General features: G+C 33.9%; 1 protein-coding gene across 1 annotated transcript; it reads right to left on the reverse strand.

Moving 5' to 3' along the window:
- Nucleotides 1-588: 588 nt before the first annotated feature.
- Nucleotides 589-15593, reverse strand: LOC128185100 (INO80 complex subunit D-like). Its single transcript, XM_052854779.1, has 11 exons — nt 15493-15593; nt 14284-14543; nt 12494-14028; nt 11833-11944; nt 10799-11017; nt 10417-10520; nt 6547-6680; nt 6091-6262; nt 5628-5900; nt 4971-5063; nt 589-4837 (listed from the first exon to the last, which is right to left on the reverse strand). Exons 2-11 carry the CDS (start codon nt 14502-14504, stop codon nt 3735-3737), a joined length of 3966 nt encoding a protein of 1321 aa, XP_052710739.1. The 5' UTR covers nt 14505-14543; nt 15493-15593; the 3' UTR covers nt 589-3734.
- Between the last annotated feature and the right edge of the window lie 218 nt (nt 15594-15811).

The raw sequence follows: 15811 nt of genomic DNA on the forward strand, positions 1-15811 counted from the left end.
TGTACAGTAAGTTACTGAAAATTAAATTATAAGGAATAAACTCAATGTCTACCCAAGTTATGTTCTTTAACCTGGGTTTGAGCAATTTACACTTTTTTATAATCCGCTTAAAGCGTAAACAGACCCATCCCAGGTTATACTTGTATAACTTGGGTAGACATAGAGTTTATTTCTTAAATATCTTCCAAACCATAATGTAGTGTAACTTGCTGATCAAAGCAAAATAAGGCTTGCCATATGTCTCTTTGGTATTATGGGTTCTTGACAACTTGTGACTCTTTTACTTTTTAAGATGGTTCATTACATGGTAGTTTCAAACCATTGTGATCTGTTCATATCGCCAAATTTGATTGTCTATCTCTGCAGTGCAATGGATATATTTAAAAGTTGATTTTTCCCCCCTAAAATTGAACCTTTTTTCTGTCATTTTCAAGTAGAATCAATACTAGAATGCGTATCTCTAAGTAAGAAAAATTTGGGCTTGTATGCAAATCTTATCCTAAAGGTGTGGACAACCCTTTAAAAGAATTCAAATTTTCGGACAATATGGACAAATCATTCCAATAACAAAACAACAAATATCGGAACTTATATTCAGAGTTGTTATTTAGATTTTTAGGTCATGTTTTGAACACAATAATGTTATAATTTATATAATTACAACAACTTCATAACAACTTTAATAAAACAAGAACATTCTCACTCATAAGAAAGTAAACATTTACACAAAATATGTATACCATACATTACTCTACATCTTCATATGAAAGAAATCAGATCACAAAATGACAATACAAGGTTCCTCCTTGGCTTTTAATGGATGAGGGGGATAAGCCTGCTCTTCAGAATTACACTTTTCATGATTTTCTTGTATGTAAAAATTTAACAATGATATGTACACACAATCTTTTCTATAGCAGATACAGCACACTGTGAGACAAGAGCTTACTTATATTACAGTGTTGGAATATAAGACATGATGCAGCTAGAACAATTGGAGGTTAAATAACATGCCTCAGTTTTTACTTCTTAAAAAAGTTAAACAAGATAACCTCACTAATGAACCGATTGCAAATTCCCATGTATCAATATATTATAAAAAACTAAAACAAATCTAGTGAAAATATTAGTAATTGACAAAATTCAATATATTTTTGTTAAAAAGGATTACATTTGAGTCAATTTAAGCCTTATAAAGTCTGGTGATGCCAGTAAAGGTGAAGATTTACCATTGTATGTGGGAGAATAGAGAGAGTGTACAGAATTTTCAAAATGCTTGTAAGAGATTGGATAAATTTGTTTTAAAATGTACATTGTTTCAGTGGAAAAGATTACCTTATTGGTTCGGCATATTTTGCACAGCAAAAATAACAGTAAAGAGCCCCAAAAAAGTCAAGAGGAAAAAACATCAAAACAAAAACAAGACATGCACCCATTTTTTGAGATAAAGGCAATTAACAGTGTTTTCTTACTTGAAATAGCTGGTATAAGAATTGACTATTGCACTCCATTAAAAAAAAAAATATGCAAGAAGCAAAAACAAAATTGAAACAGATTTTTTTAACATACAAATCTAAAAGATATTTCCCTCCTAAATTAATTACTACATGTACTGTCAAGTGTATGAAATGCACCCAGTTCTCGCTCTCTAACCAATATCCAATTGGTAAGGAAGTATAAAAGTTTGTACTTTGGCGCTTTACTGAAGTACCTATAGAGACCATAACATAAAATTATCTTAGCTTATCAATACACTTTAAACATTATACATGTAATTTGGAGGTAAAAATATTAATGTTTTTGCTTTCTGAAAAATAAAGTGTCAAAAGGCAATACATCTTTCCTTGTATTTGCAAAATCGACATGATGAATTTAATAAGAAATATTATTGGGGGAAAAATTGCACACCAATCACTACAGGAAACACAATCATTGGACTGCTGTACGGTATTATGCAAGTAACTTATGAAGACCATGGTGCAAAAAAAGCAAAATTTAAAAAAAAAAATTTAAGAATTGATGAAGTCTACTTCTATACAGTATACGCACGATATTTGTGTTAATAATTATCAACTAAAAATGAAATCATTATAATGTATGACTTTCTTATAGCAGTAATTTGAACAATTTTGATTACTATAAAGATGTAAGTAAAACTTAAAAAAAAGAATTCATTTCATACTTTGGATTTTTGGGGCTACCTTTTGAAATTGTGTGTGTTTACAGTGTATTGCAGGTGCAAGTTCAATAATAATGAGCCCCTGTAAATACACATGATACAAATATACAAGCAGATTTCCTCTGTACAATTATTTCTGTATGAAGTTAAAGTGAAGTGATCTTTGATACTTTATGAGAGAGGAAGGGAGATGTGCAAAGCATTGCACAAAAATAGTTAAGCAAAATTTAAAAAATCTACCTTATCTATTACTGAATACATGTACACTGTACATGCATATACCGGTACATATCATTATAACAAAATATATTCTTATGAGTCCTTCTCTCTCTCTCTCCCTCTCTCTCCAAAATTATAAAGATACAAAACAATGCAAACAGCTGTACGAAGTACATTCATCACACAGGTGAAATATGATGGTAGATGAGTTCTCCCCTACCTAGGCCATAAATACTAGATAATAATCAATATTACAACCATAACACAGAGCTGCCTCTATTTAGTCAATTAAATATATATATAAATAAGCTAGAGATACTGCTATAGGTGAGTAAATATTGGTTTTTAAGTTAAAATCCCTGTATCAATGACCCAATTTTTTGTCTTCATCCACAAACTTCCCAATTGCCAGAGAAAAAAAAACCCATAACATAACACGACAAAATCCACAAGACACTCAATTCCACCAATACAAACAGAACAGGGATACTATATATATTGAAGACTTTCACACACTTTTCGACCCTGAAATAACTGTTATAATAGTACATGTACTTCATTAAACAAAAAAAAACAAAAAAAAATCACTTGCGGGTCATCATTGCAAAAATAGATTCCCTTGTGATTTATTTAGCAGATAAAAACTTAATCAGCAACATATTTCTGCAGCAAGTGACATTGAAAACTGAGATGCTTTTGAAAAATGTGGAACTGATGCTATAACGAGTGGTTAAAATCAAAGTACATAGTACCCAACAGCTATATGAGATAGGTTGCACATCAATCACACATTAATCTTTGAAATGACATTCAGAGCAATTTGCAGTTAGAAAAAACAGAAAACAACCAATTAACCCTTTCTCACTCATGCAGTCCTAATACTACAAACAAAACAATTTTACATGTTACATCTATAAAATGAACATCTGTTAATATTAGTATTATTATGTCCTAAACTTTTTGTGTTCAAATTCAAAACAGTGTATAAAAAAAATCTATGACTAAACATACAAAGATGAGGGAATATGGTATATAAAACTATGAAATCTATGGAATGGCACGAACAATGAAATCACATTATATACATCCATTGCTACAACACGTTACTATAAAAACAATATCACAAACAGTCAGATCTTTTCTGTAACACATCTTACATGTTAAACTCAACAGAACGAAAAGATTACCATTCTTTCAGGAACAAAAAATATTTCAATGGAAAAATATAAACTTTAAAAATATTCTTTATCGTTCATTAAAAAAAAAAGACTGCACTAATATTAACAAACATGTTTCATTTGCCAAAAATGTGAAAAAAACTAAAATCCTCCTATTGTCATGAGCCCTTGCCACTGGAGGCCGTAAATGACTTTACAAACTGCTGGTGACTAAAGCCAGGAATCCCCTGCAAGCTTCCCGCGGGAGGGAGAGTCACGTGATGTGGGGGTGCACTTCCTTCACCCACCTGGCTCACATGTTCTGTGTGTTGAGCATTCATGTTATATTTCAAGTTTGTCATCATATCATTTGTTCCCTGAAGATACATTCCATGCACAGGATAGCCATTTTGAAAGGGAGGGACCTGCCCAGAAGTAATTGGCCAAGGAGTTTGAGGCAGTGGTAGAGACCCCTGCATGGAAACCGGTAAAGTCGAAGTCTTGTTACTGAGCTCTGGTAACTGGTTTAGCACCACCTTCATCGGCGTAGCATTTTGTTGTGAATCTATTTTGGATTGTAGTTTTAAATCTGAGGCTGTGGAAACTGCCTGCATAACTCCTGACATGTTTGATTGGCTTCCCATTGGTCGAATTTGTGAGGATTGCAAGGCAATATGCTGAGGATACGAATGACTGGGCAATCCTTGACCGGCACCATAACTAGGCTGCTGTGTGTGATGGACCATCGCTTGACTAACATAACTAGGGGGAGTCTGATTCACTAATGCCTGACTCACAGCATACGCAGGGGGATTGTTCACTATATGACTCGCAGCATAGCTAGGAGGTGTCTGAAACTGAGAGTACTGTGAATTGTTGGAGTACATCACACTGTTTTGAGTGACCACTTTGTTTGGAGGAGTCACAACCTGACCAGGTATTTGGGAATAGGGAAAGGAGTTCATATTAGCACCAGTAAATGGAATATTGGTTTCCGATAAAGTTGTTGTCTTCGGCAACAACTGCTCAGAGGCTGACAGACTTCGAGCAATTGCGTTGATACTTTCTTGGTCCTCCCCATTAATCATTCCTCCTAGTGTTCCACTATTTGATGTGCTTGTATTAGAACCAAATAAAATCTGTTTTAGTTGCTCTTCATCCAAATCCAGATCAAATGTTTCCAGCGTCTTTTGAGCATTGGATACATCCATATTAGCAGCTGCCAGATGCCTTTCAAGTTCTTCAAATTCTTCACTTGTAGGATTGAAGTCTCCATTTTTACCTGTTACAAACATACATTGTAAATAGTTACTTTAAATAAAAGTTTTCCTAAATGTGAAATATCAGAATTATGACTGAAGACATTCTTTAATTGAATAAATGAGGTCATATGTAAAGCGCTAAATAATTATTACCGAATAAATTAAATGCTTCATCTGGGAGTTTGTTGAATACATCCTGAAAATCTGGTTCTTCAAGCAGTTTTGAGGCTTGCTCCAATGGTAATTCTGAAATGAATAAATAAGTTTTGAACATTTTTAAAAATCCTTAAGTGACTTGATACAGTTTCAAATCTAATTTTTACCAGTATTGAACTATACAACTCAAATGATTAATTATTGTGTTCTAAAAATTCAGAAAAAAGAAAAGAGATTCTGAAAATAATGGATTTTACTTGTTTCATCATGCAGAAAATACCACCAAATTATACTAATAATTTTGTTAAATTATCAAGTGAATGAATGAATGAATAAAATTATCATGTCACAGCCCATTTTGCCCAACCTTTATTAAATCATTAATGATCACTATTGAGTACAGCTAGAAGTACCATTATAGTGTACTTACTTTTTATTTGTACTGATAAAAATAATAAATAAAAGACCATACGTTTGAATATTTTGATAAGATTAACCAATAGGAACTAATTGCCAATAATCCATTAAAAATCCTGTATTTGATTACCACCTAAAAATATAATCCTTCCCCAAGTTACCAATTTTCTTTTTAACATTAATACATACACACATTGTATATGAAAGTTTTTCTGCCTTCAACCACTCTAGCCTTACCTGTGTTAAAGTTATCGACTCCACCCAACATGTTCTCGGATAGTTCAGACAAGGAATTCTTCTCCTGCCTGCTGGTCACTTGAACCCCTCCTACGGCTGCCACTGGGGGACTGTTCTGAGGTTTGGGGGGTACAGTCACGGGAGACACAGTGTTTTTGATAGATTCCTCGGGCTGTGGGGTGGTGTACTGACTAGTAACCCCTGCACTACTGGGCGTGGGAGGGGGAGGAGATTCTTTGACAGTCACTGTCGTTGTGGCGGATACTGGCATTCCTACAAAATATCATCAATTCATTGTTCAAACACTGAATTTTAAATTTCTAATTTTTTCCAATCAGAATTCAAGGACTAATTCTTAAGAGAAAACTATTAACCTTTTAGCTAGAGCACCGTTTATGGTCATATCTCCAATATTTAGATTACCTTTACAAATACCTACACAGTATAGCTGAGCAAAACTGACCTGTTATTCCTGTTGGCTCGCTGGGAGGGGAGGGTTTCTGTGGGCGGGGTGGTTTACGTGCGTTCTTCTTCTTCTTCCCTTTGCGAGGTGGTCTAGTCAGGGCTGAAGGCTTGGTCTTCTTCCTGGCTCGCTTCTGTTTGGATTCAGAATCCTGGTCTTTTGAGTAGTTATCCTAAATATGAAATTAAATTATAATTGTGAACATCTTTACCATACTTGATCAATACATGTACATGTACCAAAAACATTTTTTTTAAAAATTCTTAATAAATGTATTGTCTTAATATGCATATCATCATGGGAAAGAAAATTTAAGCAGCAAATACATAGCAATTTTAAGGGAAGATGATACATGTATTAGTAACAACTACAGTCAAAACTGCCAAAGCGGTCACCCCTATTAAGCAGTCACCTGTATGATTATTCTTACACACTTTTTTGTTTCAGATCACTCACCGCTTTCATCGCATGCTCCATACAAAGGGGCAGCTCGTGGCGAATATCAAAGACTGGAGTACAGCACTGAGTGTTGTCAGCAAACTTAGCAGTGCAGTAATCAAACAGCTGCTGGTCAACGTTGTACATTATATCTATACAGCCATCAAGGAAAAACCACATACATCAACAAAGGAATTAACCTGATTAATCGTGACATCAGTCCTGGTAATACTTACAGGTCAACAGGTTAACCATCAATGACATTTAAAATTTACCGGGATCAAAGCATATTGTGTAGTGACATTTTGTTGCAATGACGGACAAAACCAACATTGGGGTAATTATATACATACCGGAACAAAACATTGAATGAAACATAGGTAATCACAGATTACAAAGCTCACCGAGACGAGACATCACCCTTATGAGACTTCACCTTTATGAGACCACCTTTATCATATTAAATGAAAATCATACTTTATGATCTTGGATATTCATGGATTCTGTTTTGACACAATATCGTACATCATCTGTTAAAAAATTGTATGATAATCATATGTTCATATGTTAATCAATACAATTACAATAAGATATCATAATAAACAATGATGAGATATGATATCGTAAAGTATGGTATGACATTGTATTGTGTTATACGTTATTGTATTTGATCACATAATATAATATCATAATTTATAAAACAACATAATATTATATTACAATATCATATAACATAATACATCATAACATTGAAACATATGATATTATATTGTATAATATAGTATGATATTGTATGATGCTGTATCATTTTTGAAACATGATATGATATTGTATCATATGATACAATATAATTTGATACAACATTGTATCATTACAAATGATACAATATTATGTGATAAAGTAAAATATATAATACAACATTATATTATACATATTGTATCATATGATACAATAATATATTTTACAATATCATACAATACAATTTGAAGTGATGTGATAATATATCATATTATAAACCAATATCATATTATACAATATCGTATGATACGATTTTATATAATATTACAGTATCATATTATACAATTTCATGTGATATAATTCTATATTACAGAAACTAAAATCATATTATACAATATCGTATGATACAATTTTATAGAATATACAATATTGTATCATAGGATACAATATTATATTATGCAATATCTTATGTGATAATACCATGTGATAAAATAATGAATTAATAATACAATATAATATTATACAATATTGTATCATAATATACAATACTATACATAACGATATCATGTTACAATATCATAACATAAAATATAAAAAAAATTGATTCAATATCATATCATATCATATCATATCACTTTTTATTATATTACATATGATATTATATTGTATCATATTAAACAATATTGTTTCATACCATACAATACTATATCATAGGAATCATGTTATATCATTTATCAACAAACACATCTATCTATCGAGCAGGTTTGAGTGAGGTGGGAGATTTCTTTAGCATCTTGATAATCGAGATCAGGCTCTGCATCTGAAGCAACCTCTGCGTTTCATTTATAATATAGTTAAATCAGCTATGCAAGCTATCATCTATAAAACATGTGACCTGTTCCAAAAAAACTAAACCTCATCCAGCATCCGAAACCTATGGCTCAGATTCAGCATTCAAGCCTGTCAGGTGCATCAGTATACATAAGACGCATCTCCATGCAAGTTTGGTGAAGTTCAGACCAGTAATAACTAAGATATTATCATCAGAGGGCACTAGCAATTAAAACCTTAACCTGCTCCAGCATCCGCAACCTAATATGGCTAAGATTCAACATCCATGCCTGTCAGGTGCATCTGTATCATAAGACACACCATCCTTTCAAGTTTGGTGAAGTTAGGACCAGTAATAACTAAGATATATTTTTTAGCATCCTTGATAATGGAGATCAAGCTCTGCATGAAGCTTCCTCTGTGATTCATTCATATTACAGTTTAATCAACTATGCAAGTTGGAAATAGTACTATTATCTATTAAACATGTGACCTGTTCCAAAAAACTAAACCATATCCAGCATCTGAAACCTATGGCTCAGACTCAGCATTCAAGCCCGTCAGGTGCATCAGTATAATAAAACGCACCATCCATGGAAGTCTGGTATAGTTAGGACAAGTAATAAATAAGATATGATCATCAGAGGGCACCTGTTTCAAAAACTTTAACCAGCTCTAAAAACCTTAACCTCCCCCAGCATCCGAAACCTATGACTTAGATTCAGCACCCAAGCCTGTCTGGTGCATCAGTATCATAATACGCACCATCCATGGAAGTCTAGTGAAGTTAGGACAAGTAGTAACTAAGATATAATCATCAGAGGGCACCTGTTTCAAAAACTTTAACCAGCTCTAAAAACCTTAACCTCCTTCAGCATCTGTAACCTATAGCTCAGATTCAGCACCCAAGCCTGTCTGGTGCATCAGTATCATAAGACACACCATCAATGCAAGTTTGGTGAAGTACAGACCAGCAGTAACTTAGATATTGCTATCAAAGGGCACCTGCAACAAAAACTTTAACCTGCTCCAAAAACCTTAACCTCCTCCAGCATCCGAAACCTATAGCTCAGATTCAGCACTCAAGCCTGTCTGGTGCATCAGTATCATAAGACACACCATCCATGCAAGTTTGGTGAAGTACGGACCTGCAGTAACATAGATATTGCTATCAAAGGGCACCTGCAACAAAAACTTTAACCTGGTCCAACAACCTTAACCTCCTCCAGCATCTGAAATTTAGGACTCAGATTTGGCATCCAAGTCTTTCAAGTCCAAAAGTAGGTCCAGATGCATCATCCATGCAAGTTTAGTGAAGATAGGACAAGTAATAGATTAGATACAGGACCTGCAACAAAAACCTTAACCAGGTCCGGACGCCGACGCCGAGGGTATAGCATAAGCTCCCCCTGACTTCGTCTCGGTGAGCTAAAAAGTGAAACTTATATTACCGGTAATCTGCATCTTTTCTTTTCATGTCCTTTTACCGGTATTAAAATGTATACAAGTTTATCTTACACTATGAAGCTAGCATCAGTACCAGGGGAAGATTCTTATAAAGCACTGTAAAGGACTATGTGCGGTTTGGTCAAATATCTGCCCCCGATTTTAACCAATTTTTAAATAGTATCGTATAAGAATGAAATCTTCACAAATCATTGTAAAGAGGATGCCTATAACTTTAATCTTGATTTTAGTCATTATTGCTCACTCGCTTTTTATCTATGACGTCATCTAAATGACCTAATTCCCGCAAAGTTGCAAACAAATGAAGATATTCTCATTTTTGCTCTATATTTTGCATTCGGAAGTATAGAGCGCAGGTCTGCTCAAGTGCAATTTTAACATATGTTTTTCTTCAGATAGTTATACATATCATACTAAAAAATGGTACTTGAGCAAGCCTGCGCTCGATGTTTCCCAGTCGAAAAACCATCGGAAAACACCCATATTTTGCTACAAAACATCAATTTATCAAAATAATGCAATATTCATGACGTCATTTCTACGTTATGACGTCACTGTGGTGATAAACTTTTACATCTTTATTTCCAATATGATTTTAACTATCTTTCATCTTATTTTAAAGCTCTTTCTAAAACTTTGATTTTGGGGGGCAAAAATTGCATAAAACCGCACTTAGTCCTTTTACTCTGGTGCAGGTAAGTTTTACTATGGCACTAAATATCTTATCAACAAGCGTACCTCTGCACTTGTATTTGAAATTTGGTCTCCTCATGAACCTAATGTAAATTAGATACACATTAAGACTATAATAGACAAAAAGAACCAGTGTCAATCTTGGACAGAAAAGGATACGAGACAGACAATGGTTTGTGTATGGAAGGACAGGGTTTTTACACTGCTCCTCTTTCTCAGACTTGTAGCTACATTGCCGCCTCTCAAGCCTCCGCTTCTTAACCCTGTAAATATACAAGCAAACCTGGTGTGTGGATTACTGCTGAACTAGCAAGAAATAAATTGTCGAGATATTTCATGTTTTAGTTCTCTTGATTAGAGAAATTATTTTTTAGCTTTACATAATAGAATTAGATGTCAACAAGGTTATATTCATATATGTGTTTCAAAATAAGTTTACTGTCCATAATATATCATGGTATCAAATTTACACTATATAGAGAGTCCATATAGAAACTATATATTTGAGAAATGCTTTAATATGTTTTACTGATAACTCTACCTGTCAACTGTCTTATTTTGCTGATGCATCATTTCCTTGACAACTGATACTGTTGCCTTGGGTCCCTCTTTAGAGGCTTTAACAAGGGCAAGCGTGGTTTCATTTTTAGAAAGTTGTTGTCTGTTATTGGACTTGTGAGACTTTCTATACTGGAAACATCTCCGTCGTAAACGCGCCCTCAACAATGCGAGTTTGGTCGTTCTAAGAATATCTGCAGCCCTGAAAAGTATTAATGAGGAAATGAAATTTAAATACATGTATGTACATGGAGTCTAAAATGTTTTAAGTACCCATAAATTAATTCACAAATAATGGAAATAAAACTCCTACAACAAAATTCAGTTATCATCAATATACAAAAATTCTTTTCCTATTAAAAATATAATAATAACTATAAATTCATAATAATCTACTGTCTTGTGTACACGTATAATAATCTCTTTTGATAAAACAGCTTATAAAATCACTCATTTCCTTGTTTTGAATACATGTATGTTTACTTTTTCTACAATATTTGGTGTTATTTCTGTTCAATGCAAACATACAATTTGATAAAAACCTCCTTTCCAAGAAATGATAAAAAGCGAACACCTAAATTCACTTGTATTATATCCTGTAACATGGTAAACCCCAGTCGCACGTGTCTAAATAAAACTTTGCTGATAAGCTACTAATAACCAAATCCTTTTTTATTCACTTTACACTAGCCATTGTGCCTAATTGTTGGAATGTTTTCTCCAACACTGTATTGAGGCAGTTTACATTTTATCAACTTTGAAGAATTTCATTGAAAAAGTAATAACTGTTCTCATGGTTTTAACCCCGTTTGAGTAAAAATTGGGTGGCTCCTTATAAACAGAATTTTCTGCCATCCATTGTGTAGTAAAAAAGACATTTGACCTTTATATAGACACTAAATTATCCAAAATTCAAATTCAAATTCAAGCCTATTGATACTTTTCCACTAATTTTTCAGCCAATCAAATAAAACGCCACGACAAGAATTAAATCTTAATCATTTCATATGAACTTACTCCTCCTCATCCTCCGGCATTTCCTCGTCTGAAGAGGGGGAGAACCAGTCAGGTTGCCATGACACTACATCATCACTGTCAGAGTCACTGGTGTCATCAGAAAAATCAAAGCCTGGAAATGGAAACTACTTCTTAACATTTCTTATAAAGTTTGAAAATGGATACAATATACATTGTTATACTTTCATGTTAAATACTGAAATCTGATTGGTTAAGACGCAGTTAATAATATTTACTATTACCCTCAGCGTTAGCAACGCACAACATTAAAAAATGTTACATGCGCGAAAATTATGCGCGTACGGTTCGCTGTAGAATTCACGTTATTCCTATATAAAAGCAGTAAAATTTTCTTAAAAATTTTAAAAAAGACATTCAGTATAACAAAATAAATAGCGCCTGTTTGGGAGGATAACAGTTGAAATTGACACCCCTCGAATACCATTGTCAACCTCCGCTTTGCGTCGGTTGACAATGGTTTTCTCGGGGTGTCAATTTCAACTGTTACCCTCCCAAACAGGCGCTATTTATATAATGACAATTCAATCAATCCATTATACATAAACAATACAAAAAATTGCATCGTTTTCTTCATTATTTAGAGATATGAATAAAACAAACATCTATGTTCACATCTTTATGAACAGACAATATATCCCACCTGCACCAACAAGATCGTGGTTTTCTCTCTTTTGTTTCACAACATCCTGGTAATAGTCCAGGACTTCCATATCCTTCTTGAACTTTTTCTTCAGTACAGCACTGCTATCACTTTCCATCTTAAATTTGTGAGGTCGTGTAATATCTTTTTTAGGGAGATCTTTTATCACATTGGAGCCATACAGACTTTGTGTAGAATTCTTGGACTTGGTATTTTTCACAGGCTTACTTTCGTATGGTGGCGGTGGGGGAATATCCTCCTGAGGTGCCCCTAACACAGGTTTGGGTTCCACCTTAATTTCTGGCATTGAGGTCAATGAGGTGACAGAGGGAGGATATCCTAAGGCTACTGACTGTGAGTAGGAAGGGGGAGGGGGAACAGGCGGGGGCTGCTGTTTACTTGGTATCATTGTATTAAACTTTTCATTTTCCTGAATGTTTTTCTGCTTTGGTGTTTCACCTCCCAAAGGAGAAACCTTGTTTTTCACAGAATTTTGTGTGGACAGATGAGCAACAGTATTACTGAGAGGTAGAGATGTTGATCCCACATGATTTTGAATTTGTTCTTGCGGCGGAATTGGAAAACTATTTAGTCCCATTACCATCTCAGAGCTGATAAAATCTTTTGGTAGTTTTGGCACCGAGTTGGGCATTCCAGGTAGTAATTCCAATGGCATTCCATGGGGGATTCCTTGAGGAAGAAATCCGTGGCCTGGAAGATTGAAATTTGTTGTTGATTCCGGGAGACCATTCACACTCTGTGGCATTATATATACAGGAAGAGAATTTCTTTTATGACTAATAGAATTCAGAATTCCTGGTGTTTGCTGACAAGGTGAAGTTTCAGTGGAGCTACTTGGCACTGTTCTGTCAATGAAGTTATAATGGTTAACAGCACTTAATGAGGATGAACTATTAAAGTTGTAACAAGGAGATTGTGACTGAGAATTTGATTCTTGGTTTCGTTTTAACTTGTCTTTGATTCTGTTCTGAGCAATTTTGGTTTGTAGTCTGTTCATTGTTCGAGAGCTTTTGGCCTTTCCCTTCTCTTTGCTTTTGTTTCCAGTATCAAACTTGGGTTTAATTTTTTCCAGTTTTTCAGCAAGCTCTGGGTAGAGTTTGGCAATGGAGGACACTCCCATTCCCCCATCTCCCGGGGACTTTGAACCATGTGAACCCTGAGATCCAACTGAGAGAGGGGCCTCATGATAGGGACTAGATGAGGGAAGAATAGTATTCACTGTTGTTTTGGTTTTCTCCTCACCACCGGGATCAGGAAAAGCGTACGGATCATCTACATCCTCTGTCTCTACATTAAACACATCACTTTTTAAAACATTACTTAATCTTCTGAGATCATTTCCAGGAGGGGCACAGTTGATTTTGCTCGAGTTGAATCTGGACACTCTATCCTTGAAAGGTAACTTTTCTCTTGGGACCATGGGCATCTGCTGCACTGTGGGTTGTTTTGGGGGCTTTTGTTTCTTTTCTTTCTTTGGTAGCATTCCCAAGACTTGCATGTGATTGTTGCAATATCTGTTGGTAAATGTAAAAAAAAAACATATACTAACTAGTAACGCCATATACAATGATTAAAAAAGAAATCAATTAAGAACAAATCATCAACTGGGTATGAATAAAAACTGCTTTCAGTCAGTACATTTACCGGTAAGCTAAAATATAGTATTATTTGACCATGATAAAATATCTTTTTTAAACATCATATTTTCAAAATCAGAGTAAACTTTTTTCTATGGTTTGTTTGAAAAGCATTTATTTAAGAACACCTACTCTCGTTTTTCATGCAGAGGAATTGCCTGGGTACACATTTGTTTACTGGACTTGGCCACATATGCACATCGCCTAAATGGTGCTGTGGGGTCCTCCAAAATGTGGCGTACACAAAAGCCATATCCATTGAGGCGGTGCTGATTACATACTTTGGCACTAAATGAACATAAGGGTTTGTGATCAGCTCCAGATGTATAGTGAATGTTTTTGCCTTCATACATTATCTCCAAAACGGAGGGAGTTGAAACTTTCTGTGAACTCTGCAAAAAAAAAAAAAAACATTGAATAAAAAAAAGGTATCAATTATTTTCTTATTATTCTGAGACTGGCGTGCGACCAGTTCTCGCCAAGTACCATTTCTTGCCAGTACATTGTGACGTCATTTTTCGTCTATTATTTTATGTGTTGATAAAATGATGTCACAATGTACTGGCGAGAAATGGTACTTGGCGAGAACTGGTCGCACGCCAGTAGAACTTAGAAAAACTGATCTACAGCCAGTATATGTATCTCTTTTAATGTCTGACAGGTAACATTTTTTCTCTAATTTAGTTCCAACGACCAAGTTCAATTCAAATGTAATAAATAATTTTGGTTTCTTCTGTTAGTCAAATTTCAATTTGGAACAGAATATAGTTAAGATTACTTAGTCAACTGAATTTAATGAATGGTCTTCTGCAAATAAATAGCATAAAAAGAAACGTCAATATAAAGAGAATATGTTAAAAAAAACTACGATGCAACTAGAATTTCCTCTGTTCAGAGATAAACCAAAGTGTAGAAATTACCACAATATGTATGATGTGTATCAAATAATAAATTATCAAAGATAATCCACTATAGTATAAATTTATAAGCCAAGTATGGATTTACACAGTAAATAATATGAAACAGCTTTGATACGTTCAACACGACAATGTAAACATTGCTACCGGAAGCAATGATACAGTGAAATATACAGTAAATAAATTCAAAATACATAGATTTATAGCTATATAATGATATAAATTATGAATTGTGTGAAAATAATCTATTTTAGACTATTCATATTTCTATATCATACTTAAAATTGATCGATTTTCTTTCACTTTTCCATATTTTCGTCGTTAAAATTTTACATATAATTTTTATGTTAAAAATTTAAAAAATCTAGTTTTCATTTTAATAATCTACTTGTTAACACTTTAGTTTCCAAACAATTGTACATACCTTCACATTGTGTTGGTAATGTTGATTATTTTGTTCCTTCTAATTCTATTTCAAGATAATTGCAAATGTCTTCCATCAAAATGGCTGCCGATATATTTCTGTAAACTATGAATATTTATTACAGGTAGTGAGGTACCAAAAGGGAAAGTATTTTGCGATTATGAAAACAACAGTTTATAATCTTTATAAACATTATTTTTTAATGTGTGGATTTTACAAGAAATAGTTTTGAGCAATTAATCTTACTTTCACGCAAAAATAAAGCTTTATTCGCGCTCGCAAAGGAGAGATAGTAGAGAATATGTAACACGAATTTTGA

Source organism: Crassostrea angulata, chromosome 1 (genome assembly GCF_025612915.1).
Source record: "Crassostrea angulata isolate pt1a10 chromosome 1, ASM2561291v2, whole genome shotgun sequence".
NCBI lineage: Eukaryota > Metazoa > Mollusca > Bivalvia > Ostreida > Ostreidae > Magallana > Magallana angulata.

Bases quoted from the DNA above. Each gene is read 5' to 3' on its own strand.
- LOC128185100 (XM_052854779.1), bottom strand. From the start codon at position 14,504: ATGTATGAAGGCAAAAACATTCACTATACATCTGGAGCTGATCACAAA. The intron at 11,945-12,493 runs GTGGGATATATT...TTCCATTTCCAG, and splicing joins CCACGATCTTGTTGGTGCAG to GCTTTGATTTTTCTGATGAC. The intron at 11,018-11,832 runs GTAAGTTCATAT...AATACTTTTCAG, and splicing joins ATGCCGGAGGATGAGGAGGA to GGCTGCAGATATTCTTAGAA.